The sequence below is a fragment of the Podarcis melisellensis genome, assembly GCF_964234715.1.
Source record: "Podarcis melisellensis genome assembly, chromosome: 5".
NCBI classification, from domain to species: domain Eukaryota; kingdom Metazoa; phylum Chordata; class Lepidosauria; order Squamata; family Lacertidae; genus Podarcis; species Podarcis melisellensis.
In genome coordinates, this window is record NC_138537.1 from 99,229,288 (window position 1) to 99,243,016 (window position 13,729).

Consider the following 13,729-nt stretch of genomic DNA (forward strand, 5'->3'; position numbering starts at 1 on the left):
TCACATCAAACTATCCCAACCCACAGACTTATCCTCGCTCGCTCTTCTCTAACACCCAACTGACTCCTTAACAACACTAACTCTAACTCCTCCCCCTGGGTTCCCACTTGCCAATCGCTTCACACTCATTTAACCCTTTCCTTAGGACCCTAGGAGGGCAAACGCCACAGGTCTGTTTTGTTCGCTTCAAATATTCCATAGTACCTTCGTACAATCTGGTTTTTCACTCCTGGTACCATGTGTTGTCTTCCACATGAAGTTCCAGATTCAGTGTAGTAATTAGAGATAGTTGATTAACAAGTTACTGAACTTGACTGAACTTGATCTTCTTCAACTGAATAGGTTAATTGACAGGCTTGCTCTTAAAAATCTATTCATCTTGAAAATACAGTAGCTTGTATAAGTGTGTTGTATGTGTGTTTGTGCAAAAGAGGCTGCATGGAGAAGGCATGGAAATAAGGGAGATCTGTGTGCAAGGGAGAGTTTGGGAAAAAGGAGGACGGAGGAAGTAGGAAATAGGGGGTGAAGGTGATAGTGCTTTGTGTGCTTAGTTATTGCATGTGGTGGGGGGGAAACTCTAGGTGATTAATGGGAATGGCATGGGGGGTGTAAATGGAGCAAGCCGGAGCACAGCCACTAGTGTATAAATATCAGCACATCTGGTGAGGCTACGCTTTGGGTGCCTTGTCATTCTGAGGTAAGTCAGAGACAAAAGGGCCGTTCAGATTGTAATTTGGGGTGCTCACATGTATCTTTTGAAAAGATGGCCAAAACCTTTCAATTTCAGAGAACTTCTGGGAAACCTGGTTAGTTTCCCTGTTCTTATACCTTGTTTGAAATGGGGCATTGTGTTGGAACATGTTTTTCATGGAATTTTTAATTCAAACTTTCCTATGGATTTACACTTTTAATAAGGAATTAAGCACCACATGTTTTGAGAACTGTTGTAGTCAAGAATTCTACTCATATTGATCCAGAGCAGCTTCCAATATATAGTTAACAGAGTAAAATTTTAAACACATTGCAGTTTTGATTCCCAAAAATATATACCGGGGGCAATTGTGTTTCATCCAGCAGAGTTTTGCTGCTGCCGAAGGCAGATGAGCATAATGGTCGCAAATCCAACACATTCAGGATTGGCACTGCCCATGGGAAATCCAGCTGCAGCAGACTTAACTTAAACTTACAATAACTTATAATAAGACTAAAACATTAACACTAAGCATACTATATACAGAACATCACACCAAAAGAAAAGAAAGATAAAGTGAAACCAGGCTCCTTCTGGCCTCGAGCAGGACCTTGAGTGAAAGAGATAACAGAAGCAGTTTAAACCAGCTGTTCAGCTTCTCTGAAGGAATAACCTAAACATCAGGAATCTTCTTCCTCTTTCTAGGCAGAATAGAACATGGGTAGGCAACCTAAGGCCGGGGGCCGGATGCAGCCCAATCACCTTCTCAATCCGTCCTGTGGACGGTCCAGGAATCAGCGTGTTTTTACATGAGTAGAATGTGTCCTTTTATTTAAAATGCATCTCTGGGTTATTTGTGGGGCATAGGAATTCTTTCTTTCTTTTTCAAAATATAGTCCAGCCCCACACAAGGTCTGAGGGACAGTGGACCGGCCCCCTGCTGAAAATATTTGCTGGCCCCTGGAATAGAAGCTTGCTTGTCAGCTAGAAACTTCCAGCTTGTATCACACAGAGAAGCTTCCAGAACTCCCTTGATCTGGAATCGATTAGAATGGGATCAATACTTTCTTCACCAAACAGTTCAATACTTTCTTCACCCAAAAATGCAAACTGACATGCTGAAGGTATTCATAGACAAGGCAGTATTCTCTCAACCTCAGTCCTTTCCATCAGTCACATGAAAATGGGCCTACCCTACAGGGGTGTAGGAGTGCCTGGCGTGCTCTGGTCCAGGGGGTCACGAAGAGTCGGACACGACTAAACAACAACACAGGGTTAGTGGAAAGATTATGGTTGCAGGAGGTCTGGTAGAGGTCCCCAGCTCCTCAGTGGGCCAGGCTGAGCCCCTGAGCATCTAAGCTGACTGTCCTTATTGCGCAGTTTCCTGTGGCAGCTCAGGACCTTGAGTCCCTTCTGTGTTTGCAGTTCTATGATTCTAGTTTGTTAATCCTTATTTCATATTCTCAGGTCACTGTGTTTGCCAGGTTCCAGTTCTAAGAATGAGATGCTTTATTTAAATTAGCTATTTGTTCCCAAATATAGGAAAGTTTTTTTCCTCTGGCAAGCTTTAATGTTTTGCTCTCAAAACCTAATTTTGATCATCATATTGGAGCTCTCTATTTTTTTCATTACAGTGGTACCTCGGGTTAAGTACTTAATTCGTTCCGGAGGTCCGTTCTTAACCTGAAACAGTTCTTAACCTGAAGCACCACTTTAGCTAATGGGGCCTCCTGCTGCCGCTGCGCTGCTGCTGCACAATTTCTGTTCTCATCCTGAAGGAAAGTTCTTAACCCGAGGTACTATTTCTGGGTTAGCGGAGTCTGTAACCTGAAGTGTATGTACCCCGAGGTACCATTGTACTAGCCATGTCTAAATGCTAGAGTTTCCCTTAGATAATCTATGATTAATTTCTGATGTTAACATTCTGTAACTTTTTAATGGTAGACCATTAAAAAACTATGTTTAACATTTATTCATCATTCTTTCATCTTTTCCAGGATAGCGACATGCTTGCTTGCCATAACTACTGGCACTGGGCTTTGTATTTTATTGAAAAGGTATGTGGATGCTTCTATAACTGTATTGAGTCTGCAAGAAAATCATTTCAATGCATTTCATTTGCTGCTATCCTTTCACCTTTCATCCTTTGACTACCCTTCCACTTAAGTTCCTTATCTCATTTTAGTTTCCTTAATATATTTGTTTCTCACATTCACACAAAAATAGTTACGGACAGAGAGCATTGACATTTTTCTTCGTATTGGATACCTGACTTGAAGTTTTCTCATACTTGGGAACAAGTACACTACCGCCTCATATTTTGCACTCTCTCATCACCTCTAACCAGTGCAGGAATGTGATAAATTATTCTTTACAGCTGGGAAAACCCGATAGTGATCCATGGTGAGGTCAAAATATTTGCTAGGGTCTTTAAATTCTTTTCTGCCCTGAATGCTCTGCAGAATGACAGGGTGCCTCTTGTTTCTGTCTACAGTTAGAGACTTTAATTACCGTATTTTTCGCACCATAGGACGCACTTTTTCCCCTCCAAAAATGAAGGGGAAATGTGTGTGCGTCCTATGGTGCGAATGCAGGCTTTCGCTGAAGCCTGGAGAGTGAGAGGGGTCGGTGCGCACCGACCCCTCACGCTCTCCAGGCTTCGCGGACCTCTTCGCAAGGAGCGGGAGCACTCCGGCTCCTTGCGGGGAGTTGCCAGCATGCCGAAGCCTGCGCGCGCTGAGCTCAGCGCGCCCAGGCTTCGCGGACCTCTCCGCAAGGAGCCGGAGCGCTCCGGCTCCTTGCGGGGAGTTGCCAGCATGCCGAAGCCTGCGCGCGCTGAGCTCAGCGCGCCCAGGCTTCGCGGACCTCTCCGCAAGGAGCCGGAGCGCTCCGGCTCCTTGCGGGGAGTTGCCAGCATGCCGAAGCCTGCGCGCGCTGAGCTCAGCGCGCCCAGGCTTCGCGGACCTCTCCGCAAGGAGCCGGAGCGCTCCGGCTCCTTGCGGGGAGTTGCCAGCATGGCGAAGCCTGCGCGCGCTGAGCTCAGCGCGCCCAGGCTTCGCGGACCTCTCCACAAGCAGCGGGAGTGCTCCCACGGCTTGCAGAGAGCTGCCTGTTTGCGGGCTGGGGTCGGGGGAAGCTCGAGCTTCCCCCGCCCCAGCCCCGCGCCTGGGGGGGGGAAATAATTTTTTTCCCTTTATTTCCCCCCCAAAAAATGGGTGCGCCCTATGGTCCGGTGCGCCCTATGGTGCGAAAAATACGGTAGTAAGAAGCAGTGAATTTGATCTCTAGGCCAACTTCCTTTCCATTTAAGTGCTCAAAGCAATGTATAATTATTTTATGAACATACAGAACTCCTTTGAATACAGTAAAACCAATGGCAACACAGCATGATAACATGTGATAGCCCATTTCTATAGTAAGGTTGTGTCTGCCTGCAAGTCACTTGCAATTATATTCGCTAAAATCAGCTGAATGAGGGTTTAGAAAATGAAGTGCTTCCATACCATTCTGCAGCACTGCTCAGGCTAAATAGGCATGAACCTTCAGTAGATGCCATGGGGAGCCCCATTAGAATAACACATAAAGAAGCAACTTGTGGGTATGCCTATAGATCATGGTATGGCTTTTCCTCTCCATGGGGAGCTGCACTCCCTTGGGGATAATCTACTCCCAGGGACTGCATTCTGGTGGCGGACAGTACCTTGGGTTGTATACCTCAACACCGAAGCAGCTGTTTCCCTGGGGGCAAAGGGTGGTGACTTTGTAGCCACTGTGCAGGGCCCCCACCCACCAACAAAACTACATTTTCTTTTACCTGCACATTTAAAACATGTTTCAGTTTGTCAGAAATCTGATACAGTAGTACCTCGGGTTAAGTACTTAATTTGTTCCGGAGGTTCGTCCTTAACCTGAAACTGTTCTTAACCTGAAGCACCACTTTAGCTAATGGGGCCTCCCGCTGCTGCCGCACGATTTCTGTTCTCATCCTGAAGCAAAGTTCTTAACCCGAGGTACTATATCTGGGATAGCGAAGTCTGTAACCTGAAGCGTATGTAACCCAAGGTACCACTGTAGTCTAATTTATTGATCCCAATGCATGGTAATTACAGAAGTTACAATATGATGAGTTGACTGTTTGCAAATGCACGAATAAAATGAAATCCTCCTTGGTCTTGTAGGGTGACTACGAGGCTGCTTTGACAATTTATGACACTCATGTAAGTATGAGCAGCATACTTAACGGACACATGAAACCATATTTGTGCCTTTCCTTCTGCTGTATATAGGCTGGCATTTTCACTCCCCATTAAAATAACTATAATTTCAGCACCAGGAAGAACATATTTTCTCAGAACTAAGTCCTGGCTTCAAGGGGAATTACACTCTGTTAGGTGTGTATAGGATTGCAGGCTCATGCTTGATTTTACAACATTAGCCAGATACAACATAATAGATGCAGATTTGATAATCCAACCTACTTTGTTGCAGAATTTGAGCCAATTTGGTACATTTTTTAAAAAGTGTTTTAGCTCAGAATATACATAGCTCTGCTTTACAACCTTGATTTTGTAAGATGAAAGCGTAGTTCAAGTGTTTGGGGGGTTGGATAGTTCATCTGCTTTGAACTCTCTTGAGTTTGCACTAAAACGTTGTTTCTGATAGTTGAGATGCACTCTTTTTTCTTCTGAAGTAAATTTGGAAGTACTCTTCATTGTTCCATTAGAAAGGTTTTCCCTGGGAGTATGTAACAGAAGGAAATAACTCCTTGTAGAAATTATTGCTCTGGACATTCATTCTGATTGAAAGAAGGCAAACTCAAGGTAGCAATTTACACAGAGGTACAACTGTTGAGTCTCCTCTGTGGGCAGGAAATGTTCTGTCTCGATTGGGAAGGTTAGCTTTCAGGCAGGGATTTTGCAGAATTGCAGGTTCCCTTCAGAGGCTCCTCTGTGGGGCCTTGGGCTCACAGAATCCTTTTCATTATTTAATTCATCTCTCACATGAGACTTCCCATTGTTACATGGGGCATTCCTATGGCCAGGTCACAATTTGGGCATTAATTGCACTATGGGTTGCTAAAGGAGGTGTGTTGCTGCCACATCCTAGCTTCCTGATACACATTGGCCCGGCAATCTGAGAAGTAGCTTTTCTATAGTTCTGTGTATGTGAAATAGAAAGTACCTTGTATCTTTATCAACACCCACGTCTTTCTTCCTATCATAAAATAGCATTTGTTGGGCTATTTCAGTCTTCCAAAGAAACATGTAACTTCTATTAATTCTGTTAATTTTTATATGTGGTTTTGGATCAACAAGAACAGCAAAGGTATGTGGTGCTCTCTCTCCCAATGAGACTTTCTAATCAGTTTTGTGAAAGAACATTCCCTTATTGAATTAGAAGAACTGGAGATGGAGAAGCAGCAGCAAAAAAGAGTCTGCGTAAAGAGAAGGAGGAGGACCAAACTCTTCTGACATGGATGCTGCTCAGAGGTTCACAAGGGGATAGAGGAAGTGCAAAGTGCAAGATAGCTGTCTCCTAAAGCACGGCTTAAGGAGAATATTAGAAATCTTAAATCTGGACTGTGAGGCCAATCCAAATTCTGAATGCTTTGCGGTTTACAGATTGCTCCCAGGTGCCAGTTGAGTGGAACCATGCTGGATGTTGTTGACAATTGCTCCATGCTGTATCGGCTTCAGTTAGAAGGTAAAAGAGAAACTCTGAAGAGGCTGTGCTCTTGCCTATTTAGGCTGGCAACAGTTTTCTTTTTATTTTATGCATTTGAATCTCTTTGCTCTACCTTTAACTCCCTTCCCTGGCTAAACAGAAGAAGGACTGAAAAAGAGCTGGCCTGATCAATACTGTGCATGAGCTACTATAGCAAATCTCACAGTTTTCTTGGCTACTTTTCTCTGCCCCTCCCTCCCTCTCTTTTGTTTTGTTTCAACGTATTGGGTACCCAGACCAACTGAATTGGGTTAGAGGCAGCTTCCAGTCAACAATGACTGAGACATGAATCCATATAGCCAGTAAAGGACCCTCCAGACATTGTTTTTATTGCATATGCCTAGTGATTTGTGTTCAGGACAGTCATATGTGATTCCACTTTCAAGACGTGCACCTGCAGATCTCTTGGGGCCATCATGCTCCTTCATATCCAATCCTGCATCGTCCTGCTGAAATCCCATAATTTTTCATACAACAAATATTCTGAGAGTTGTTGTTTTTTGTACTACTTTTGTTTTGTTGTGCTATAGTCCTCCAGACAGCAATAATGTGGAAGCATTGCAGAACAAATTAAAGCAGCCACTATTATCATGTCAAAAACATGTTACAGAATAATCTCAAAATCAAATACCACTCTGGAGAAGTCCTAAATGCTTATGCATGAGTATTATATTATAAAGTACATATAAAAAAGTGTTTTGCACTCAATGGCTTTGCAGCAAAAGCTATGCATCTTTACTCCAAAGTATGTCCCACTATTTCCAGTGGGGTCTCCTCTGAAGTAAATGTGCATGGCCATTTTTTAATATTCTAAGCTGCTTTTTAAAAAACGTGTTAACTTTTCTCCTTTCTCCTAGGTCTGAAGGTTGGTGACAGGTGGAAAGCAGTAAACCAGCTGACAAAAAAACATGCCAAAGATCACATCCTGGTTTTCAATGATGCTCATATTCTGATGTCTTCATTAGGGGCCCAGGACCACAAAACTACTGATGAACTCTTAGCAACTCTTCATGAAGTCGCCCAGTAAGCAGCAAACAGTTTTATGAATAGGCAATTTTTTCTTCTTAGCTTTTGCCCCCTTTCAGGGGACTGGGTGGGCACTGAATGCCATGTGAAATCCCCTTCTTAGAGTTTCTACTCAATGTAAAGATGGAGCTGCCAGACTTCAAGAAGATGCGCAAAGGGTTGAGGGCAACCTTGCACCTAACCCCTGCCCAACCTAGCTTCACGCTAGGAGAATCTACAAGGAGATCTTTTTTTGTATTTAGAGCCAAGTGGAGCTGAGTGAGACATGTCTACCCTCTCTATCTCAAATGGGATGCTTTCTCTGCTGCAGGAGGGGATAGGATTTGGCTGTTACTCTCATACTTGCTATCAGCGGGTACAAAACAGATGTGTTGGGAAATGGTTAGTTTGCTTGTTTTAGATGTATAGCCCAGAAATACCATGAAAGCTCAGCACAAGCACAAGAAGGAAAAAAATAAGCACAATACAGTAAGATGTCATCTAAAAAATGAGAGGTACAAATACAAGATGGGTGACACCTGGCTTGAGAGCAGTACATGTGAAAAGGATCTAGGAGTCTTGGTTGACCACAAACTTGACATGAGCCAACAGTGTGACGCGGCAGCTAAAAAAGCCAATGCAATTCTGGGCTGCATCAATAGGAGTATAGCATCTAGATCAAGAGAAGTAATAGTGCCACTGTATTCTGCTCTGGTCAGACCTCACCTGGAGTACTGTGTCCAGTTCTGGGCACCACAGTTCAAGAAGGACACTGACAAACTGGAACGTGTCCAGAGGAGGGCAACCAAAATGGTCAAAGGCCTGGAAACGATGCCTTATGAGGAACGGCTAAGGGAGCTGGGCATGTTTAGCCTGGAGAAGAGGAGGTTAAGGGGTGATATGATAGCCATGTTCAAATATATAAAAGGATGTCAGATAGAGGAGGGAGAAAGGTTGTTTTCTGCTGCTCCAGAGAAGCGGACACGGAGCAATGGATCCAAACTACAAGAAAGAAGATTCCACCTAAACATTAGGAAGAGCTTCCTGACAGTAAGAGCTGTTCGACAGTGGAATTTGCTGCCAAGGAGTGTGGTGGAGTCTCCTTCTTTGGAGGTCTTTAAGCAGAGGCTTGACAACCATATGTCAGGAGTGCTCTGATGGTGTTTCCTGCTTGGCAGGGGGCTGGACTCGATGGCCCTTGGGGTCTCTTCCAACTCTGTGATTCTATGATTCTGTGCTCTTGAAGGCTAGTCTCAGGACTGGCTGGATGAGGAAGAGTGGTGGCAGCCAGTGGTCCAGGTAGCACCTGAGGGGTAAGGGGACTTGGAGGTGATTTGCCCTGGTCTCTTCCAACTCTATGATTCTATGAAATTATGGGAATTTCTCTGTTGCCCAATTTAATGCTAAGCCCTAGCAGGCAAGTAATGCAGTTCTCTCAGAAAGGCACTCAGGCCATGCAGTGGGAGGAAGACCCAAGCTGAGGGGTAGAGCAGCCTCCCTTACATTGTGCCCTTGCTATCTGAACCCAGAACAGAGATTCAAAAGTGATAGCTTGTTGCTGCTTGAAGATACTGCTTGAAGATGCTGTAAGGTTTACTGTGGTGTCAGGGCAGACTTTGGTAATCTTCTGTAATACGGTGCCCTGTGCAAGGCCAAAATTTTGTGCCCCCAAATGGAACTTCTGTTATTGATCTTCTCAATTTTGCACCCCCTCGCATCAGCACCCTGTGCTGGGGAACTGCCCACAACGCCCTGAACCCAACATAAGCATTTTGGGCCAGAGCCATTTAATCAGATACATAAAATTATCACCAAGATGGGTAAATAATGAATACCTGGTCAAGGTGCCTTTAAAAACAAACACACACAATGAGGCCAAAATTCCAAACAATGCAAGAGTCAATGCTGTGCAATCTCTGCAAAACGGGATACGAAATATAAACAAATGAGTAAAATGTGCCCCAACTAGCCACTGGTGATAAATAGCCATTGCAAGATGGCTAGTATAAATAAGGGAGCAAGTCAAAGCATTCCAGTACTATTGTGGAACTGAACAATAACCATCGCATTACGGGCTTAATCATCTGTGCATCTTCTGATGTAATATATATCATTGTCTGCCAACAATGTCCCTCCAGAAGCCCAAGCAGGTTGATCTGTACAGTGATAGCTTGGGTTAAGAACTTAATTCGTTCCGGAGGTCCATTTTTAACCTGAAACTGTTCTTAACCTGAAGGACTACTTTAGCTAATGGGGCCTCCTGCTGCTGCCACGCTGCCGGAGCACGATTTCTGTTTTCATCCGGAAGCAAAGCTTAACCTGAAGCACTATTTCTGGGTTAGCGGAGTCTGTAACCTGAAGCGTATGTAACCCGAGGTACCACTGTATATGAAGATAGACAGATGCAGTTGAGATATTTGAAAAGGGAACACTCGGAAATCTGCTTGGGAAGCATTTCTTTCTCCCACAACATATTGCAGCGGACCTTAAAGTTAATTTTTAAAAGTTTCAGAGGAAGACCCCTCAGGGGAATTGGAATTGATTAGCAAATTAGATACTGTGGCATTTTGTCCCATAAGTCCAGGGGAGCTTCCCAGCATCTCATTATCTTCCATGTGTCCCAAGTGTGTGTCTCCGTGCGATGCTTTTAAGATGTTGTCAGTGCACACCACACCATACTGAAGTGTTGATTAGGTATTATTTTGTCAAACAAAATTGAGTGTTGCTTAACAGCTGTATATAAACTGCTTAAAGATATAAACTGATGCATCAGGTTGGTGGTGTAATACCATCCAGGTAAAATAAAGCAGCCCAGTTACAACACAATTCCTACAGTAATTATATTCTGGACCGTTTTGTTAAATAGGTCTTCAGTTTTCTGCCAGAGTTCTGAGTATCTGGATGTGCAAATTCACCAACAACTTATTGGTTTATAAATATTTTGATCTACTTTTTTCTCTTCTCCCTCTCTTTCTCTTCTCCAGGGAACCTGATGAAAACCATGAGCTAAACTTAGTTCCAAAATTAGGGCTGCCTCTTTTGAAAGCATTTGTAGAGTTTGATAATGGCAATTATGACAAGGCAGTGGAATTACTGTATCCCATTCGCTACCAAATTGTCGAAATAGGAGGGAGCAATGCTCAGGTGAGGGCATTTTTTAAATGTTCAGTTTGTTGACTGTTCTGTTCATAGTTGGTGGAGTGACATTAAAGCATGAAGAATGGAGGCCAGAGTTGTGGCTGAGGGCACAGTGAAGGCATAGCTTCAGCTTTGAAAACAAGTTCTAAAGAGAGTCATTGTATTAGGGTTAGTTGAGTACTCCATGTCAGAACTGTTCTGTGGCTCCATAGATGCCCAGAGCTTGACAGCCTGAGCTCCCCCTAGCTAAAGGTATGTTTTCCTGCTAAAAGCTGCTCCCATTCTACTTCATAGTCTCTTCATATGTAGACTTCATATGTCTACAAATGTAGACATAATAAGCAACCATTCTTTCACACTGGTTGAAAGATGATCACCGAGGGCAAATGCTGCCACCCTCTGAATGCTATGAAAAGGCAGTTATTAAGCCGCCTCTTAAAAAGCATCTTTGGACCTGGTCAATATGGCCCAGTCTCAAATCTTCCATTCTTGAGCAAGGTGATTGAGCAAGAGGGTTTTTAAAGGGTTTCCAGGGGTTTAGAGAGTATTTTCAGGCTTTTTCAATGGTGTTCCCAATATACACGATTTCACACGTGATGCCTTGGAATATAACCCCTGCATCAATGAGTAGTTGCATGAATGGTGCATTTGGAATGTTTGAGTATATAAAGCATTTTGTATTGCTTGCTCTCCTGAGCCATCTGGTGACCTGAGCCGGCACTTACCTGTTTCGCAGCTTACACCCATATACCAAATATAACAGATAGTTGATATACAGTCCGATCTTCCCCAACAATTTCCGTCTTACTCTGTTTCCCTATGATCAGTGGCAATAGGTATCACGTGCACTGCCTTGACCCCGCGCGATGTCAGCATGCAATGTATGCATTCCCCATGGAGTGTGCACATGACGTGAGCACACCCTGCTGTGTGCATACATGATGTCAGTATATCCTGCAGTGTGGTTGTGCCATGCATGCATGCCTCCTAGTGTGCTGACATCACCAGAACTTTGTGAGGAGTGTCCCCTTCATTGAAAATTTTGAGGGGCCCCTTCTACTTGGCATGCCTGACAGGTACTATATAACAGAAGCAAATTTGTATTGTCTGGTATTCATTGATGGCAAAATGAGCCCTTGGTGGCCTTTGTTAAATCACTTTACCAGCAATGTACTCAGGGAATTTGGGCTGCAATATTAATTTACTGTTCCATGTGGTATTTAAAGGAACTAACAGGGAAGTGAACACAAAAACAGTAGCAAATCCAAACTATAGTTATGGATAAATGGTTAGCAATTGGGATTTCTCTCCCAATGCCAATCCCCCATAACTTATCTTATGCTGTTCTCTTTTTTCCAGAGAGATATTTTTGCCCAGTTACTGATTCATGCTGCTTTGAAATGTAAATCTAAAGCTAACCAAAAACTTGCTAGGTAAGTGCCACCTTCTGAAAAATACAAATTTCTGATTATTGCTTGAATTAAGCATTGGGATGTATAAATGTGGGTGGTGGGTGGCAATGGCCAGTGAAGGGAGGAAGGATGGAATCTGCCCAGTTGAAGCAATTTTGTTCTATTGAAACTATGGCGGCCCTACCTGTTTGTATCCCCTTAGGGGGAATGTGAATATTCTGTTTATGTTAGCCATCAGCTGCAGACTTCTGCTATTGATCTAATAACTATACAGCAACACAGAATTGAGGGTCAGAGTAGGTTTAAATCAGGGGTCGGCAACGTGCGGCCCATGGGCCAGATCCGGCCCACAAAGACCATTTTACTGACCCACGAGCTGCCCGCTCATCAAGTCCTGTGCATGCTGTGCTAAACCAATGTGCGGCATGGGGACTCGCTGAGCGGCACCGGAAATCACATCTGTGCACATGCAGATACCAGAAATCACTTCTGCACATGCCCAGGTGCCGCAAATCACTTCTGCGCAGGTGCGATTTTTGGCGTCTGGGCATGCACAGAAGTGATTTCTGGTGCCACAGACATGCGCAGATGTGATTTCCAGTGTCGCCCTGCGCTGGTCCGGCCCACAGACAATCTCCGTGGGAGTGATCCGGCCCATGCCTGGTAAACCTTGCTGACCCCTGGTTTAAGTGGTGGTTTGACTGATGCTTTTAAAATATCACAAGGAGTAAAGCACAGTCACATTCTGGCTTCCACTCTCTTTAACTTTTATATTAATGATTTGGTGCCTTATTTAGCCAATGCAAACTCCCCCTCTCCAGTAATATTAGGAAGAGAAAGATCTCCATATTTATGTATGAAAGTGATTTAGTGATCCTCTCTCTTCCCAACTGAGTCTCAAAAATCTCTTGGAGGTGTTCAACATTTACTGTAAACAGGAAGGTCTGTCTATAGATTGTCATTTTTGGCAGGCACAATCCTAGTTACAGATGGTGCTTGGATCAGCAGTCTATAGAACAAACTTAGATATCTGGGTGTACTCTGCAATGAAGCTCAAAGCACAGAAAACCCTCCGGGGCATTGACAAAGTTCTATTACAATACGGGAGGGAAGCTGATAGAACCTGCCGACCAGGCACCAGGCTGGTGAAAGCTGCTCTCCATATGCTTATCCTGTAAGAAAACAAAACTCAACGCCCTTTCTCCTTTTCTGCCATGGGCTTTTTTATCATGCCTTCTAGGCAATTCAACACATTGCCATTGTGTTGTGTCTTTCTCTCTTTTTCCTTATGGATGATATATATGGAGATATGTTTCCAGCAGGAAACTAGGAAGAGTTCTCTGGTTCACACCTTTGGTTCCAACTTGCTCCATTGCCCCTGGTCTCTCAGGTGTTCCAGGGAGGGTTTTGTCCTCATCCAGCACAGGCTAGGTCCACTACTCAGTCCTGGCACCCAACAGAACTAGTAAGTTTTGATCTCGCTGACTCAGTGCACTGTTGTCTGATAGGGCTGGCTGTCCCCTGACTTGCCGGGAGAGAAGCACTTTGAGTGGGGAGGAAGCATCACTGTGAGCCATTCTAAACACTCCAAAAAAGAAGCAGAAGAGGAAAGATTGCGTGGTCTGCACTTCCTCCCTTCTCACCACGTCCCACTCAAAGCAGAGAAGTGTAGATCTTGTACATGACATTCTGACAACACACATTTCTCTCTTTTCAAAGAGACTTGGAAAGAAGAAGCTAAGCATTATATTTCGCTCAC

General features: G+C 44.1%; 1 protein-coding gene across 1 annotated transcript in view; it reads left to right on the plus strand.

Moving 5' to 3' along the window:
• Nucleotides 1–13,729, plus strand: part of TTC38 (tetratricopeptide repeat domain 38) — a 30,470-nt gene that overhangs the window by 15,112 nt on the left and 1,629 nt on the right. Inside the window, exons 8-13 of the mRNA XM_081913343.1 lie at nt 2,689–2,748; nt 4,870–4,908; nt 6,313–6,394; nt 7,273–7,438; nt 10,405–10,564; nt 11,918–11,991. Coding sequence (XP_081769469.1) covers nt 2,689–2,748; nt 4,870–4,908; nt 6,313–6,394; nt 7,273–7,438; nt 10,405–10,564; nt 11,918–11,991 — 581 coding nt within the window. The remainder of the gene's footprint in view (nt 1–2,688; nt 2,749–4,869; nt 4,909–6,312; nt 6,395–7,272; nt 7,439–10,404; nt 10,565–11,917; nt 11,992–13,729) is intronic.